This window comes from Symphodus melops, assembly GCF_947650265.1.
Source record: "Symphodus melops genome assembly, chromosome: 15".
In the NCBI taxonomy this organism is placed as follows: domain Eukaryota; kingdom Metazoa; phylum Chordata; class Actinopteri; order Labriformes; family Labridae; genus Symphodus; species Symphodus melops.
Genome location: NC_136705.1, coordinates 15042467 through 15060882, shown reverse-complemented (window position 1 = coordinate 15060882; position 18416 = coordinate 15042467). Strand labels below are relative to the sequence as shown.

The window sequence follows — 18416 nt, the reverse complement described above, 5'->3', positions numbered from 1 at the left end:
AATTATTTCCAAACACAGGGGACTGTGATTGGCACATGGGAATTATTTGACTACTTAATATTAGACAACAGTTATCACACATTTTATTTTTACATGTTCTGCTCTGTGTAGACTTTTATAAACAATTACTTTGACAGTGACAATAGTGCAAATATTTAATCTAAGCTGAAACTGTCTACTTCTGATATACAAGACCTCAAGTTGAATTAGTGCTGTCTGTAACTGTCATTGCCAAAGCAGCAGTAAGTTCATTACGATGCCTATTTTTAATACAGCTACTAACGGATGGATTTTTTTTTTTGTTCCAACAGCAGCTCTTTGTTCTTGCATCATTTCTTTAAATTATTTGAAAAAGGACCCTTCAAGTTAAATGCTAATGTTTGAATGTTGAAGAAAAAGATCCTGAAAACCCAGTCGCGGTGATTCAGTAAGCCTCGTCTCTGAATAACATACTGTGAAACTGTACTTTAAATCTCTACAAGATGTGCAGAACAACACCCTAGGTTAGTCTCCACTTAACATGATACCATCACACGCGTTTATCTTTACATTTTTAGTGACGTACAAGCTTGTCTCTGATCTTGAAGCTGACCATGCCGAGCAGCAGCAGTGCAGGGAGGAACGAGTAGAGGAGAATAAAGTCCTGTGTGTATCGGGACAGCGCACCTGGATAGCCTTCATCAATGATCTGATCACCTTTAGTGATGAGACAAGCTCCAGGTAAAGGGTTGAGAGTATCTGCAACAACACAACACACCAGATAGAAACAGTTGAGTGAACAGTTGTCTGGTTTTACAGATAGCTTCAGTTCCTGCTAAGTGTCCTTGAACACTGAACTCATACTTGAAGTGACTCTTCATGAGAGCATCAGCAGAATGATAAATGAATACAAGTCAGACTGGTAATATAAGAAGGACTGAATCTTTTTCATAGCTGTTATTCTGTTTCTCTCCCCTGTTTTTTATTGTTGTATTTGTCTTTGTACCTTTCTTTTACTTTCACTTCATATAAAGTCCTGTCGTTCAGCACTTTTGTAAACTTAGTATAAAACTGTATAAAAATACAGAAATTAATTTTAGATAGATAGATAGATTGATAGATAGATAGATAGATAGATAGATAGATAGATAGATAGATAGATAGATAGATAGATAGATACTTTATTGATCTCGAGGGAAATTCAAGTAAGCCTCGTCTCTGAATAACATACTGTGAAACTGTACTTTAAATCTCTATAAGATGTGGAGAACAACACCCTAGGTTAGTAAGGCAAAGTACTTCCATATAAAGTATTACATTGAAACACTTTGTAGTAATTATAGTTCTATCACAAATAGCTCCCATGTTCAAATTGTAGTTTGTGGACTGTAAATACAACTTGTAGACATGCATAATATCGTTTATGGTTCCCTTTTCATTCTCAGGTAATGTTAACACAAAGGATAGTCCAATAGTAAGAACATCTTACTGCATGTGAAGTTGAGTCCATGGAACTCAGTGACTATAAGGAGCTCACAGCTGTACTTCTGGAAGGTCAGGTAGCCGAGCCACTGAAAGACGACAGGCATCTGCAGAGTGCTCCTGTTCAGAGGAAGAGGAGATACAGATGTGTAATCAGAATCACTTGTCTGGAAAAAAAGCAGTGACTAAACTAAACTAACTTTTTTTCATCACCTTAGAAAGCCAGATCCAATCAAGATCCCTGCAATATTGAGAAGAGCCACTCCAGTGTTAACCATGTTAGGGTCCTGGACCACTCCCAATAGAACCACAGTCAGCATTTCACCTGAAGTAGATAACAACAACTTACAAATAAATACAACTAAAAGACACAACATGTGAGAACATGACATCAAAGGTATCTTTAGAAAGACGTTTTTGCAACAAAAAATATTACAAATGAATAGCTCAGCCCCTATTTTTGATCTTGATCTGTTTAGTGTGGATAAGCTTTTGCTTTGGAAAAATAATTTTCCCTTTATCTCGTCCGCTCACCTATAATATGTGGCACCAGGACTACTGCAGTGAAACACAGGAAACGCAAGGTTTCAGGATGCATCCCTACAGTCCTGTGAGAATGGTATGCAAAACAAAAAATTAATAAAACTTTAAAAGGGATTAGAGTTCAAGTATGGAAAATGTAATCCATTGATTATTGCTTTTGCATACATACACTACATGCACTGACTACCCACCAGTAAAGGAAGGAGGTGAAAATGACGACACTGAGGATGCTGAAAGGCAGGATGTGGAAGATGTAAGCCAAGAACATTTGCCATTTAGTGTACAGACCATCATGACTCTCCTGATCACTAATGGCTCGCAATGCTGGGACTGACCAAGAGAAGGAGAGAGCAGATAATGTGGTGAGTGGGAAGGACGAATGTAATACAAGAAGCCCACGAGGGTCTTTAATAAATGCAGCAAATTAATGTTTTAAATTGTAAAAAAAACAACTTATTTTTGCTCTTCATCTTAAAAACAACAATAACATTGGTAAATCTTGATTTTGAAAACAGATGTAACATTAGAATGATCAACTATTTTTGCTGTATCCCATCACTTAAACTACTCCAATGACAACCAAAGCTATCCAGCAGTAAAACTCACTTGAAGTCTCCTCTTGACTCTAATTCAGACAGCTCAGCAAACCTCTCTCTTGGAGCAAAATTGCTGCTTGCCATTGTGTCCTATCAGTCTTTATCCTTGAGAGTCAAGGTCAGTGTGATATCCCCAATCACTACCTCCAGCTGTTTGGGTGCTTATAGGTGGCTTTTAATTACCTTTTAACTCTGGTGTGACTCCTGCTCAGCCCAGTGTTCTATCACATCTCTTATCGCCCCTATCTGTGACAGCCTGAGCCCTGAGGTTAAAAGTTCAGATTAAACTGATAGTTTAGGAAGACACTGAAGTAACAATCATCCCATACTGCCAATTTCCTTCATGTTATTTTCCATAACATCTTATCATGTAGCACATAAATTCAGTGATAGTTTCACTAGCTGTAATTTTTGAATGAATTTAACCTCAATTTTAACAATTCAAAATATATCCCACAAAATCTGAAAACAACTGTTAACACCTTAATGTGAATGATAGAAATCCCAAACAAACCTTTAAAAAAACCAAGGAGTAGCATAAAGTATTAGTCAATAGGCCTACATTAATCGTCCTGACCCTCTCGTAGTTCATAAAGCTATTCTTTTATTTCTATTTGAGACACAGGTCGTTGTATTTGCAGCGATTCTGCAAGGCAGAGAGCATTTGTTTAACTTTCTCTTTTTCCACATGTGTTCAACTTCGTGTAAATCTTAGGTTACCATAGGTCACAGCTGTTGCTATAAATACTGACCATAAAGCTGTTTAACATATACATGAACACACTGACAGAAAAGATAGTGAAGGTTCTGTAGATCTGCAGGTAAAAGGTCACTTGTGTTCAATGTTGTGTAGATGGAGTAAAAGTCATCCCCACTTGTATCTCTCTAACAACTGTGCTTATTCAAAAAGCCTATATTTATATATACAAGACATATTTATGTTATAACTTTTGAACACAAAGCTATTCTCGTAAAATATTCTGTTAATTTGTCAACACTCCTGTAATTATGACCTAATACACCCAACCAAAAACACATCGTCTTTAAATCTGACCTTAAAGAGAAGCTGACTATAAAAAGTCTATTCAGATACTCTCGTCACGAGAAAATCTGAGCTAGACTTCACACATTTTTGCTAACAGGAACAAAAATACTGCAGACAGCAGACCCCTTTCACCTACTGAACAAGAGATAAGCCAGCTTACACAGTGGAGATAACACCATTTCAGACATGCTGTTTAACAAAGATAATAAATCACTTTAACTCAGATGATAGACTACACACACTTCAGAAATTCCCTGAAGTCACCGGGTCCACATCATCTAGATATTTATTGGGTAAGGTTATCAGATCCACACAGTTGTGTAGAAGACACTGTCACCCAGGCATTACAGTATGTAACTCGAGGAACGACTCTCTTTGGTTTTCAGGTTATTCTGTTATTCAACCGTTTAATGGGAATACTTATCTATCAGTCCTTGTGTTCGTGCATAATGATGCATGTGTCACTTCTGAGACAAATTGTTGGAAATATCAAAAACCTGCATTAAATGCATGGTTCCCTTCTATGTGCAGATCTAAGCATGATGATGGTGGAACTCACACAGAGCTACAGCGTTCAGCATGCCGGTGTAGGGTGAAGCTGCAACGCTCTGATAGATGATGCCAATGCGGTCCTGCACAGCACCCTTGGTGACGTCTTCATCTAAACGTGTCACGAAGAAGGCCACGAAGAGGCCGTAGATTAGGTTCTGGGACAGACGCATCAGAACACCCATCCTGTCTCTGGACAGGTTTCTCGCTGTTCGCCTACACACAACCAAATGGAAATACATGTAATCAAACACATGGGCATACAAAACCAAAAGTGCGTAGAGAGATTGTCAAGAAGGATCTTTTTGTAGATTCTAGGAGCCTACAACGTATAAGAGAAGAGGGAGTACAGGAATCAGTTATCGTAAAAGATCATTTCTACATGATGGGACTTCAGTCTTACCTTAGCAGAACTTCCAGTTTGGCTGCACCGTTGGGTGACTCTTTGCTCTTAAAGGGGAGGGGTGGCTTGTCCACCATTTGCAGGCTTTGCTCCATTTTTTTCAGCATGCTCTGGTAGATGTCAGATTTCTGATACAATGAAGTGATCTCGTGCATGCGATTGAAGGTGGATGCCTCCCGTTCACTGTTGCGTGTGTCCACTGAGGTGAAGTCAACTGTTCAAACATCACAGCAGTTCGATTATGCTTTCATTATCACACGAATATACTTCTCGATACACTCCGAAAGACAGTTGCAGTAGCCTACCATAGATGTCAAAGGGGTTACAATACTCTGGGCACTCATATCCACAATGGCTGAAGAAATCAACCATCTCTTCTGGCTGCCCACAGAACACCAGCTCTCCACGACTCATTATGGCTATCCTGCTAAACACCTGAGACACACACACACACACACACACACACACACACACACACACACACACACACACACACACACACACACACACACACACACACACACACACACACACACCAACTAATAGTTCAACAAAAACACATTATCCTCTGCAGTTCGTTTCAAAATGTGGATCTAGCTTTTCAAGTCTGATTGCAAAAATGACATGCTCTCTACAACTCCATATACACACTTTAGTTATCTCTGATTGTCTCTCCTACCCATTATTACAGAGAAAAAGCAATCTGAATTCCAAAATGTTGGTGCCAGTCTTTCTGTGCTTTTAGTGAAAATGCTTACATTCCCTCAAACTTTTCTCTGCAGTTCTGCGAGTAAACATTGCCCATGCAAACAAAGAGCAGATAACTTCTTGATTTGACCTACTAATTCTGCTGGAGCCTCATATGTGAGAAAAATCATCCCTTTAACAACAATCTCAAAGGGATATCTCACTTTACCAGTGAGGATGAGAGGCTCAATACATATACGTGTAGGTATTGTTGTGAGATAAACGTAAAACTTTTCTTCAAAGAAAGTTCCAGTCTCTTGGTCATCCTTTCTTAATTTTCTTAAAGTTAGGTAAACCTACCTTGAAGAGTTCGGAGCGTGGTTGGTGTATGGTTACTATGACGATACGATTCCTCCTAGCCAGCTCTGCTAGCAGGACCACGATCTGATTGGCGGTCATGCTGTCCAGTCCGGTGGTTGGCTCGTCCAATAGGATCACCCCTGTAATGACATCATGAGTGTCGAGAACTTTTTTTCTCCTTTTGAGTTAAAAAAAACTTTTAGACATACTTTCCAGAAAGTGGCACATGCAGGACTCTCAGCGGGGCCAACTTAACTTGTGAAGATAAGTGAGTTCTTTTTTTTTTTTTTTTTTACTTAATTACTCTAATTAGGACAATTAAAAGATTGCCTCTTTGCATTATGAAAGCAGAGTGGAATTAGCAGATGGTTTAATTGTGAGATTAATTCATTTCCTGGTTGATTGGAGAGGCAGTGAATAGGAACTCCTCATTACTCTCTGTGTATGTGTGTGTGTGTGTGTGTGTGTGTGTGTGTGTGTGTGTGTGTGTGTGTGTGTGTGTGTGTGTGTGTGTGTGTCCATGGCCCCTTCTAATCCTGAATGAGGACTGAGACCCTTCATCCTTCCTGAGGGACATTAGACCTGATAAACCACACCTGGGATGAGCACAGGCACACGCACACACACCAATGCAGGTCTCTATTCATTCCCTCTTTGGTGTGATAACCCAGACTTTCATTACTCTCCTCCATCCCTCCCTCCCACTGTCCTTCTCTCTCTCTCCTCTCTCACTTAGATCCTTTTGTTTTCAAATGTGGACTTCTAAAACTCTTTGGGGAGAACTTTAATGAACTATCTTCTGTTCGTGGGATGGCACAGTCCTTTATTTATGTTTGACATGCAAAAATGTATCAAACCGGGGGGAAACTTTCTGATATCATAACCCCCTTTATACCATCTGTATCCCATTTGTCCAAAAGCTCAAATGAAGCAACTCTAATGCTTCAGCTGGTCTGCTCCATAACTTCTTATCTTAGTTAAGATTTTAAATGATAATTGCTTTTTACCCTGATTAACCTCATCAGCATGATTTAGATGTGCAGCCGTTGCATTCCCCAGAAGTCTGATCAGATAAATGTTTCTCTGCTGCAGGGGAACTTACTGGGGTCCTGAAGTAGCTGGCTGGCGATGGAAACTCTCCTCCTCTCACCCCCAGAGATCCCTGGGAAAACTCGCCCTCCGATAACACTGTGGGCCACATGGCTCAGACTCAACTCAGCCATCACCGCCGACACCTGCACAGGACACAGAGGTCAAGGGTCAGGTGACAAGAGAATAGGAGGAATGTTTTCAGACTTCCCCACCCCACCCCACATATAATTTTGATGATAAGAGGGTGGTCATCCCGTGTGATTCTAAAAATGTCCCCTCTTTAGTCTTTTCTCGAGGTTGGAGAAAATGTCAAGTTCCAGCCTGAGAAAACAAACAGAGAGTGGACTGGGCAGAAGAGGCTATATCAAAGGTCACCTTCTTCTTGATGGCTTTGGCTGAGTGTTTCCGCAGGGCCAGCTGAGCTGTGTAGGTCAGAGTCTCCTCCACTGTCAGATAACTCAACAAGTTATCACTCTGTAAAACACAAAGATAGGAGAAAGAAGAAGAGAAAGAGCCGAGAGAAGGGCAAATATGGTGCGTCTCTCGAACTTATTGTAAGTGTACTTATCATTAAAGCATTGAAGATAATCGACTTTGTAAGGGCTTTTCAGTACTTTCTGCTCCTCCAGAATTTTATATGATCACATCCCTATTGGTCTGGAATATTATTGATCAAGCTATGGTTCAAAGTTAAGGATGTGAAGGACAGGAAATGTGTTATTACCATGTAGAGAGCTACACTCTCTGAAGCAGAACGATTGATCTACATCACCTCAGCTTGCAATCCTTGCACATTAGACATGCATCACTATCAAACACAAATACCACAATATGTATGTGCAAACTAACTGTAACATACTTTTGCCTTTCACAATTTCAGTCACACACGTGCACACAAACACAAACGCATTGCTTGAACCTGCTGAACCTGCTGCCTGCTTCAATTAACACGTTGGGCCTCCCAATCCCACTTCTCCTCACTCTCTCATCTGAATGACTTTAATATCAGGAGCTCATATCACCTCCTCATCTCCAGCTTAGCAGGGGAAGTTAATGACGAGGCTTAGAGAGCAGAGGGGGTTGCTATCAGCTAGAAGAGAGATGATTTGAAAAGGAAGCAAGGCCGGTTTTAAGCCAGTGTTTTTAATTCAGGCTTTGGATACACTTGAGCACCTCTCATTGAGAGATTAAGTATATGAGGAGGCCAGCAAGGGTCTTTAGTTAATTTCATCCAGAGGCCAGGGCACCCTGTTCAAGAGTTTCTTAAAAGTGGTGTGTTCATTGAGTTTGCGGTTTGGTATTAGTGGCGAGTGTAACACAGGCAACTTCAATACATACAAACACACACATGTAATACTGTGGGGCGAAGGTAAACTTCAGTGTGTGATGAGAACTAGAGCAAAGGGAAAGGGGCATGTGTGTGCACGAGGTATATCTTGCAGTTTGATGTCTTTGTTACCTGCAGCACATAGGAGAAGCAGTCCTGATACTCTTCTGTCTTCATCTTTATGCCGTTAATGAAGACCTCACCCAACAATGTGCCAACATTTCCAATCCTCCCTGAGATGGCGTCCAACAACGTGGTCTTACCTGAGCCTTTTCAATGCAAAGTAACACAGGAAATATGTATGTTAAATACATTCAAATCAAGAAAAATCCCATGATTTATCTGTTCATAAACCAAAGAAGAATTTAGATTAACAATCCTTACATTGACACAAAACATAGCCAATAAATGTATTCTTAAAGCTGAAAAAACATTGTATATTCTCAAGAAAGATCGGAATCATTTTAAAATAACTGATTTTAAATGATTTAACATTTTGCTGTTTGAACCTGCCAACCTGAATTTCCCAGTATGCCCATAATCTGCCCACTGTCTACGTGGAAGGAGACATTATTGAGGATCTGACGAGTCCAGCGCTTTCTGTAGGAGGGCAAGTCCCACCACGGACCCACACGCTCACTGAAACACAAACAAACACACATGCACCGTGCATGTATATTCATACTACCAAAGTAAATTCCCTGCTCTCTGTCAAAATGATAGTTTTGATAAAAGTGAGTGATATCTAATTTTTTATTTTATCATTCAACCCAATAAAAACAACAGTTTTAGGTTTGTTTTCCCTTCTGTTTCATTACATATAGTAGTTTAAACACATAGAATTGAATATCATTTGACCTAAAACTGAACAAATGTATACAAAGTAACAAAAAAAAGGTATCCTTTATTTAATTCTCAAAGTGTGTTTGACATCTCGTTCAGTCACACGTGTCTCTTTCAGTCACACGTGCCTGTGTCTGAAGCATTTACTCTACCTGACTGTATAGGAGATTTTGTTGACACTGAGACTGCAGGATGGCTCTGATCGCTCCTCTCTAACGTCCCTCCAAACATCTCTCTTCTCCTCCGGCACAAACTTGAAGGACTCCCTATCTTTAGTCCCGTTACGCTCCACTTTCTGCATGGAATAACATCTTTTCCTATCCCCAGCCATTTTTATCCTCAAAACAAAAACGGTATCAAGTCCGTCTCAAATCATATCTACTCGACTCACAAACAGAACAGGAAACTGTAGTTTAAAATGCCTAGACTTTGTTTCTCTGTGTGCATTCCTTGTTCGGAGCAGCAGTGCAAGCGCAGCTTGGAGCCATAAACACACAGTGTTTCGTTATCTCAGGGAACTTTGATCTGGAGCTGTATAAAGAAGAAAAAAAAAACACACACGCGCTGAATACATCGACAGACACTTTCCCTTCAGTCCTTAGATTAAACGCTGTGACCAGAAAAGCAATGCTCTGCTCTGACTGACAGGACAGAGCAGGAGAGAAGAACTGACATGACATGAACCTGGATGCCTTGAGAGGGAAGGCTTGTGTGGTAAAACAATTGGAGATCTTCAGCAGGACTGAAGCTAAACTATTTTACAGACCAGGGGTACAAAAGGAGATCTAAAAGGGCAGACATCCTGAAGAACAGAAGTATAAAAAAGGCAGCATTGACCTCTTGACCCCAGCAACTTGCATCAACATGGACAAAGAAACTGGCTTTAAATATACAAACTCACAGGTAAACATCAGGACAAAAGCATGTCCTTATTATCTCAGCTTTCTACTACTAACATTCTGTTGTAGCTTTGTTAAACCAAAACTAGACTTTTAGACTTTAGACTTTTTATTTTATTGTCCCCGAGGGGAAATTCTTTTTCACCAGTATACAGTTTTAAGGGCAGCGCGCTGACAGAGGGTGAACACAGGGGGATACATGTGGGACAACAGGACATACAGTGACAGGACATACAGTGCATATGGTTATGGGGGGACCGGGGATTGGGACTGAGGTGGATTTTACTACAGGTTGACTTTGTTGATTCAGCTTATCCCACCAATCAATGTTGCTGCTTTTTGATATCTGTAAAACAAGTGATTTTATTGTTGGAGATTTGTGTGCATGAATAATGCATTACTCCATAGTAGCCCAATTTGAAAAAAGTCTGGTTTTGTAAATTTGTCATTACTTTTTTTGATAAGCCTTACTATTTATGTTTATATCATTCATGTCACTTGAACACATAAAACATATCACATTTAGATTTACATGATGAACATCATCAAATAAAGTCTAATGTTCAGTGGGATTTCTCAACATGTGTTGCACCTGGTATTTTGCATTTTGCAGAGATTTAGGGATTATATAATGGCATGATTAGTGTCATCTTTCACAGACTCTGGACCCACAAATACTTCCCGGCAACTGTGTAGAATTGAAAAAAAAAAACAAAAAAAACAAACAGATGCAAGGGCATGTGAATAGACACATGGACTCGTGTTCTTACAGCTGACACGTGCTCACAAAATTGGGCATGCGCTTGGTAATCATTTAATAAATGACTCATTCAAATGTTCCAATGAAAGAGTTGATCAGATACCTGAGCAATTAAAAGAAAACAAACTGATCCCAACTGATAAAACAATGGTTATTACACATTTTAGCCACAGACTCAAATGTCATACTTCACATAGTTTCACTACAGATTTGTAACTTTTTGCCTTTTTTTGCTGCTGTTCATGGCTTTTTGCAATCTAAATTAAAATATGCAGTTTTCTAAGCAGTTTAGTCACTGGTGCATTCACTTTTTCCTTTACAGATTGTCTTGTAAATCTTTTAAACCTTTAGTTCTATAAAATAGCTTTTGTCTCTGTTACATTCTCAGATTTAAGCAGTTCATCCTTGAAGACTAATGGGAATGCAGATTAAATAAACGTGCCTCTATACAGCTCTTTGACACGTCTCCTTTTCTTTAACAGCATCAAGACAACGAGCTGTTCTCATCTGAAGAAGATAGCAGTCTCTACTTCACCTACAGTGGAGGGTGCAATGAGCTGGAGGTCAGCGACCTGCACTATGAGGTAACTGATGGACAGACGCTCAAAGACACAGCCATAGTGTGATTTGTTGTTTGCTGCATGTGCATGTCTATACAGAATATGTGCATCATGAATTTTTCTGATTGGGTAACTGTTTGTTGTGTGTTTGTTTCACACAGGTGGACACAGCGGCACAGATCCCCTGGTATGAGAGGTTGTCAGAGTTCAAGTTGCCGTGGGAGATAAAAGGAAACAAGCAGACAGCTATCAACAAGCTCAGCCTACGGGTCCGCAGTGGACAGATGCTGGCTGTCATTGGCAGCTCAGGTGAAGCAGATAGCTTTAGATTTTAGCCCTTCTTATCAAGAGAACGTATACAATGGCCTGCCTGATCTCATCCACTTGCTTTTTTGCTGTCAAACTGAGCCTTGTGTTAAATGATTTGGTTACATGGATACACTGATATTCAACTTTCTTATTCTTACTTCGAAATAAAATTGTTGTCTATTTAAAAAAAAAAAAAAAAAAGGTAAAAAAGGGCTTAGCCTATGTTTTTTTTGGTTTGTATATGGTTTTTTTGGCTATAATGATATGATAATATAATATAATAATAATATATTATATTATAATAATAAATGACTGTTTTTCTCCTCTCAGGTTGTGGTAAAACATCACTGCTGGACATAATAACATGCCGTGATGAGGGTGGCACAATGACATCGGGTCAGGTTCTGATTAATGGGAAACCCAACACACCCCAGCTGGTGAAGAAAAGCATTGCTCATGTCCGCCAAGACGACCGCCTTCTCCCTCATCTCACCGTCCGGGAAACTCTGGCCTTTGTTGCCAAACTGAGGCTCCCAACACACTTCACACAAGCTCAGAGGGACAAGAGGGTAAGGTTAAGCCTTATCCTATCAGAGTAACAAATGTAACTATGCCACTGGTAGTAAATGCTTATAGAATTGTGAGCAATCAAAAAAACATGTATCACTTTTTGATGTTTCCAATTCCGTCTGTTGGGAAATTATACTTCACAAAGTTCATTTTATCTTCAAGTGTAGTGGAAGAGCAACAGTTCTGTGTGTTGTGAAAAACAGAACTGTGATTAACTGTGTCTGATTTCTTTTGCTGTCACAGGTGGATGATGTCATCGCAGAGCTGCGTCTGCGTCAGTGTGCTAACACCAGGGTGGGAAACGACTATGTGCGGGGAGTTTCTGGAGGAGAGAGGAGGAGAGTCAGTATCGCTGTCCAACTTCTCTGGAACCCAGGTGAGAGAGAGAGAAAAATTAAAGTCTGTCAGGCTTTTAGAAATGTTTTTACATCTCTTTAACTGGCTTGGATTTTAAACATAAACACAATTCTAATCAGCTCATTTGTATACGTTAACCTCAGGGGAAGATAAACAGAAGCATTGATGAAGTAATTGTAATTTGTATTCCTACAGGCAAAGAAAGTAATGGCTAAGTTTGAGGGTTTTTGTTAATTTAACATCTAAAACATTGTCAGTCACCACAACCCTCTAACCTTCACTGAAGCAACAATGAAGGTGAAAGAAGATGTTGAAAACAGCAGAGTCTGAGCCTTTCATTGATGACTGAACTGGTGCTTTTACATATCAGGAATTTTGATCCTGGACGAGCCGACGTCAGGTTTGGACAGCTTCACCGCCCACAATCTAGTGATCACGCTGTCCCGTCTGGCCCGGGGAAACCGCCTGGTTTTGCTGTCGGTCCATCAGCCTCGCTCAGATATCTTTCAGCTCTTCGACCTTGTCGTCCTGTTGTCGTCAGGTTCAGCTGTTTACTGTGGCCCTGCACAGGGCATGGTACCTTACTTCACTGCACTGGGATACCCCTGCTCACGATACTGCAACCCCTCTGACTTCTATGGTTAGTGTGTGTGAAGAAAGTAAAACCCTCTGTAGAGCATCTATAAACATTTAGCTCTGCATCTGTCATAGACAAAACTACTGAAACAGCCATGGTGTTGAATGACACCTTTTCTTCATTTTTTACCTTTTAAAGACTCATTGTGTAAGTGTGTATTTGTGTGGATGTCTGTTTGTAGTTGACCTGATCAGTATAGACCGGCGCAGCCCGGAGCGAGAGGCAGAATGTTTGGAGCGGGCCACAGTTCTGGCTCAGCAGTTCATGGAAAAGGTTCAAGACACAGAAGATCACATGTGGAAACCAGCTGGAACTGACACAGCACAGACACAACCTGAAAGGTAGCAGTTTGTCTTCTTGGGTTTTTTCATTCTCCTTCTTTTTAATAGTTTATATATTCATATAAAGTATATGTACAAATGTTTTTTTTTTTTTTGGTTTAATTATTTTTTCCCTGAAGAGATCTATGTAAAGAACTTCAGCTTAGAATGACTCTCCTCTGAGCATCTGTAGAGTTTTTTGGGAATGGCTCTGATTTTATTGTTAGGTGTATAAGAGCGGTGCTCGACTTTACAAACATTTATCTTTATTTTTTCTAACAAACAAGTCAATTGCTTTCTTTATGACCCTTTTAATTGGACAGAATTATTTGTACTCCAGTTTTTTCCTACGAAATGTAGGAAATGATTCCTAGGATCTTTACAATAATCTGGGGAGTGGTTTTGCTAATCCAGAAAATGTGATTCCCTTTATTGCTTGCAGCCCTCAACAGCTGAGCAAGGTGAACGGAGAAGAAGTAATCACTATTTCAGAGAAAGCAAACAGATTGCCTGGTCGTCTACACCAATTCACGACCCTCATCAGGTAAAAACATTACACAGGGCTGTATTAAAGCACTCTAAAAGCACAAATAAACACTTACCTCCCCTCCTTTGTTTTCCCTCAGACGTCACATGTACAATGACTACAGAGACCTAGTCACCTTATTGGTTCACGGCTTCGAGGCGCTCCTCATGTCACTGCTGGTCGGTTGTTTGTACTACGGAGCCGGAGATGCTCGTCTGTCCATTCAGGACACAGTGGCTCTCCTCTATATGGTCGGAGCTCTCACCCCATTCGCTGTGGTGCTGGACGTCATAGCTAAATGTGAGAAGATAATTTAGAATTTCCCCTTTATGTGTAACAAAAGTTTTGCACCACAGCAGAAGCAGTTTTCAATTTGGTGAAGAACAAGTGTCTGCACCTGTGTGAGGTTTCCAAATGATATTTTTTTAATAAAATATTTTGACATTTCACATTTGGAAAATTAAATTGTCATAGTTATTAAAACCAGCAACATGCTGTTGTATATTATATGAAGACAGTCTCAAAAATCCAAATGTCATCAAATCTATTTCCATAAAATATCTAAAATATTTGAAAGTTAGAGAAGTCACTTTAAGCTGACACCTCAGTGTTTGATAGTTGGCAGAATATAATTTCATTGCAAACAAGTTTTTTTCTTTGAAAAATAAAGACCGCATATAGACAAATGATAAAGAGGAGAAAACGGGTAACGTAAGCAAAACTGTTGCATGGAGTATTTAAACCCTAAAACATATGAGTGTGTGATATAAAACACTAACTGACCAGAGCTTTTGAATTTGTAATCATAACCAGATTTAGATGGCCTCATGGTGAGCATGTCATTTCTTACTCCCTCATCCCGGGATCTCTTTTTACCTGTTGTATCTAATACAGACAAAATAAATCTAAAGAAGAGGAGAAACCTGTGACCTGCCAGCTAATGAGCTAATTAAGTGGATACATATTGTGCACTTCTTTTAAAGCAAATCTGTTGATGGATAAGGTGGTAACTTCCTCTATTTAACAAAAAAAACTTGAGATAGTTTTTTTTTTGGGCTGTGCTGTGTGCAATAGTGTGAAAGACAAACGTTTTAATCTGTAAGGTAGCGTCATAACAAAATATTAAAAGTCGTTTTGTTCTCTGCAGGTCATACAGAGAGAGCGATGCTGTACCACGAGCTGGAGGATGGCATGTACTCAGTCACCTCTTATTTCTTTGCCAAGGTATGCCACAATCACAAAACCATTTGCCCAGCAGGTGGCAGTCTCACTCCATACTAAAACTACAACTTTGTATAAAGTACAGTATAAAATACTGTAATGGGGTGTTAGAAATATCTTGAACTGCAATCGATTTTGAACTCTGTGTTTGTATGGATTTTCCCATTAAAAAGAATACTTTGTTTACATTCAGATCCTGGGGGAGTTACCAGAGCACTGTGTGTTCACCTTGGTGTACGGCCTGCCCATCTATTGGCTGGCTGGGCTGAATGAGGCTCCGGAGCGTTTCCTGCTGAACTTCCTCCTGGTGTGGCTGATGGTTTACTGCAGCCGCTCCATGGCTCTGTTTGTAGCTGCCTCACTTCCCACCTTGCAGACATCAGCCTTCATGGGAAACGCCTTGTTCACAGTCTTCTATTTGACTGGAGGGTTTGTCATCAGCCTGGAGAACATGTGGCTCGGTAAAGAGAAAGATTCCTGTGTGTGTGTGTGTGTTTAAAAGAAAGAAGCTGGTCAGTGTGTGATGTTTATATGTCTCTGCACTTACTTGCCTCCCCAGTGGCCTCATGGCTCTCTCACGTCTCCTTCATGCGATGGGGTTTTGAGGGCATGCTGCAGGTGCAGTTCAGAGGCAACAAGTATCCCATCACTATCGCAAACATCACCCTCAATGTCGACGGGATACATGTGAGTTAAAAAAACACAAAATCAGTCTCATGCACTTTTTGGGTGCATAGAGTAGAAAAGTGTCTCTTTCATTCTCAAATTGAAATGTTAACAAACATATTGAGCAGCCATTTGTTATGGTTAACAATTATTGTATGTACATTTTAAAAAGCAAAGTGAAATGGATTGAGAGATGAACATCTTTGCTTTGTCTCTCAGGTGGTCGAGGCCATGGACATGAACCAGTACCCTCTGTACTCGTGCTATCTGGTCCTGCTGGCAGTGTGTCTGTGCTTCATGGGTCTTTATTACTTATCCCTCAGATTCATCAAACAGAAGTCCAGTCAGGACTGGTAAAGTGTCTCCACCATCAGTGGCACAGTTCTCTACAAAGTGTTTTGACTGCTGAAGGAATCAATTTGGGCTCTAGTTCGACTGGTTCGACACTGAGCCGTGCTTTTCTTTTTGATTTTACTGTCCCTATTATGATGTTTCTAGGTGAAAATTATGAATATGTTTTGGTTTTAACTTTTTTTTTTTTTTTTTTTACAATAATTTTAGAAACTCCTGCACTCTTTCTAATGTTTGAATTAATTATCCTGGTACCTCAGTGAGGTGTAAAAGTTCTTGCTGAATGCAGCACAAGCATAAAGGGTTAGTTCGAAAAAGAAGAATTTGAGTAAGAAGCACTTGTTGCAGTACTGCTGACTGCTGCTGGGTGGCAGGAGAGTACTGCAGTACTCAGTGTTAAAACATGATTGCATTCTTCTCTTGAGCTCCTTCTTGGCAAATGATTACAGCGCCACTTTGGCAGATATCCATCTGAGGCTTTTGCTTGTTCCCTTTTTCAATCTTCTCTTTTTTTCTACGGCTTTATCTCTTTTGTATATGTAAGGTTATTAAGCTTAACAATGTGTGTGCCAGTATAGAAAGCACTGAATAAAAGAACCTTGTACAGATTTAGTAAGTCACACTCAGAAAAAAAGAGAGCTTGTACTTGTGTCCTCCTAGATTAAAGATTATGGAAACGTTTTTTTTTGCAAAAGCTTTATAAATGTTTCACTGACATGGTTTGAGTCCAAATTAGTAAAGTATTAAATCATCGTGCCCTTCTTGAGCATGTTATTTTTGTCGATATACTGTCTGCTTGCCTTTGGCCTCGGCTTCTTATTGTCTCCTTTTCCTTTACATTCTGCACTACATTTATTTTAAACCATGTTCACAAACTTTACATCCACCAGAGGATCACACTTAGCTCTGACCGTGGGGACTGATCAGAAATCCAAAAATGGAAATGAAGTACACCTAACTATTGATGTGAAGTATCTTTTATATTCTGAAGTGCTCATAGATGTCATGGCCTGACAACAAATCTGTTAAACACATTAAAGAACTAAATCATGACTTCAGGTGTTGCACAGTTTGGATTCCTAACATTGTTTATTAGCATAAATACTTCTGTACATTCCCAACATCATTCTCATCATTAACATCAGAGAACACACTCAAACATCTTACAGCTATGACACGATACTCAACATTTTAGCTCAAACAACTGATATAAAAAAAGGACTGAAGGAAGGAAGGAAACAAGGTCTCGGATGGAGGTAAGAGGAGATGAGGATTCATCTTTATTCTTCAGCTCTTGCGTTGTCCTTGGCAGCGTTGTCTTTCAGCTTGTCTGCATAAAACCTAAAGGTCTCCTGGAACCAGAAACAAAGACAATTTAGAAATCAAAACAGAAAGCAGGAGCGAGGCTGTAAAGTGCCCGTGTGTTTGAGCATGTGCGCTTGTGTCTCGCCTCTTTCCAAAAACCAAGCAGCTGTGGAGCCCTCCTGGGTCCGTCTAAATAGTCTCCACTCTCCAGCCAGGTTGTCTCGTTTCATCTTTAAATCCCCATTAATACACAAATAATGGATTTGTAGTTCACTCCCCAAACACACCTTCCTCTCTCTGCTTCTGTTCTGCTTAATTAATCAGTGTTTTGATCCCGACAAAGTGTTGTGCTGGGTGTTTTTTTTTTATAGAAGGAGAGAGGGTGAGGGCTTTACTGCAGATTAAGCCAGCTTCTTACAATGTACGTTTGCTTTTTAATGTAGTAATTAACGCTGATAAAGAGCTGTGTTAACTAGCAGTGTAGACAGAGAGATCTTTGCAGGGGTTTAAAACACTTTACGAGTCACTTTACCCTCATTACAAAAACATGTTTTCCCCTCCTGACTTTTTTTTTCCTAAAAGGTTTTCAGATATTTGCGAGAGATTTTTTGCTTTCTTACAGTAGAAGTGAACTTCATTCGTCTTCAAAGAATTTAGAAACTGAGTTTGTAAAATTTTTGGCAACATTATTTTCCAGAAACGGCCTCCCTGATTTTACCTTTATCCAAGCAAAGTTCCCTCCCGCACATTATCCCCTGCAGTTACGTTTCATTAAAAACATCTTTGAATCTTGATAACTGCGGTGTCTCAGTTGCACACAAAAAGAAAAATGCCCCGACATTGCCTTATAAAACTACCTGCTCTGCTCCACGTGTCTGCACTGCAATCTTCACATAATCAAGCTCTATATTCAGCAAGTGTCAGCGTTTGTGCAAGAAGACAGAAATAGGAAGGAAGACGTTTAGAAAACTTTGTTGAGCTCACTTTGTTTAAATCATTGTAGGACACGACAGCGATTCATCTAATCTA

General features: G+C 39.9%; 3 protein-coding genes across 3 annotated transcripts in view; 1 reads left to right on the top strand and 2 right to left on the bottom strand.

The window, feature by feature from the left end:
* Positions 1–4: 4 nt before the first annotated feature.
* Positions 5–9283, bottom strand: abcg5 (ATP-binding cassette, sub-family G (WHITE), member 5). The gene is made up of 14 exons (XM_079362519.1): positions 9059–9283; positions 8581–8702; positions 8196–8332; positions 7112–7210; positions 6747–6879; positions 5645–5784; positions 4903–5032; positions 4598–4811; positions 4205–4410; positions 2196–2334; positions 1996–2069; positions 1675–1786; positions 1469–1581; positions 5–738 (listed from the first exon to the last, which is right to left on the bottom strand). Exons 1-14 carry the CDS (start codon positions 9235–9237, stop codon positions 554–556), a joined length of 1983 nt encoding a protein of 660 aa, XP_079218645.1. The 5' UTR covers positions 9238–9283; the 3' UTR covers positions 5–553.
* A 253-nt stretch (positions 9284–9536) lies between these two features.
* On the top strand, positions 9537–17140 carry abcg8 (ATP-binding cassette, sub-family G (WHITE), member 8). The gene is made up of 14 exons (XM_079362518.1): positions 9537–9809; positions 11048–11149; positions 11287–11434; positions 11765–12003; positions 12248–12380; positions 12732–12761; positions 12903–13001; positions 13180–13339; positions 13761–13862; positions 13945–14144; positions 14992–15068; positions 15259–15526; positions 15625–15752; positions 15951–17140. The coding sequence occupies exons 1-14, from the start codon at positions 9771–9773 to the stop codon at positions 16086–16088; spliced, it is 1863 nt and encodes a 620-aa protein (XP_079218644.1). The 5' UTR covers positions 9537–9770; the 3' UTR covers positions 16089–17140.
* A 12-nt stretch (positions 17141–17152) lies between these two features.
* lrpprc (leucine-rich pentatricopeptide repeat containing) overlaps positions 17153–18416 on the bottom strand; it is a 56698-nt gene continuing 55434 nt past the window's right edge. The window contains exon 38 of the mRNA XM_079362504.1: positions 17153–17434. Coding sequence (XP_079218630.1) covers positions 17363–17434 — 72 coding nt within the window. The 3' untranslated portion in view covers positions 17153–17362. The remainder of the gene's footprint in view (positions 17435–18416) is intronic.

Excerpts from the sequence above, each read along its gene's own strand:
- abcg5 (XM_079362519.1), bottom strand. The coding sequence starts at position 9,237 with ATGGCTGGGGATAGGAAAAGATGTTATTCCATGCAGAAAGTGGAGCGT. Across the intron at positions 8,703-9,058 it reads AAAATCTCCTATACAGTCAG|TGAGCGTGTGGGTCCGTGGT; the intron begins GTAGAGTAAATG and ends TTTGTGTTTCAG. Across the intron at positions 5,033-5,644 it reads CACGCTCCGAACTCTTCAAG|GTGTTTAGCAGGATAGCCAT; the intron begins GTAGGTTTACCT and ends TGTGTGTCTCAG.
- abcg8 (XM_079362518.1), top strand. The coding sequence starts at position 9,771 with ATGGACAAAGAAACTGGCTTTAAATATACAAACTCACAG. Across the intron at positions 12,381-12,731 it reads CCAACTTCTCTGGAACCCAG|GAATTTTGATCCTGGACGAG; the intron begins GTGAGAGAGAGA and ends TTTACATATCAG. Across the intron at positions 15,753-15,950 it reads TCAATGTCGACGGGATACAT|GTGGTCGAGGCCATGGACAT; the intron begins GTGAGTTAAAAA and ends TTTGTCTCTCAG.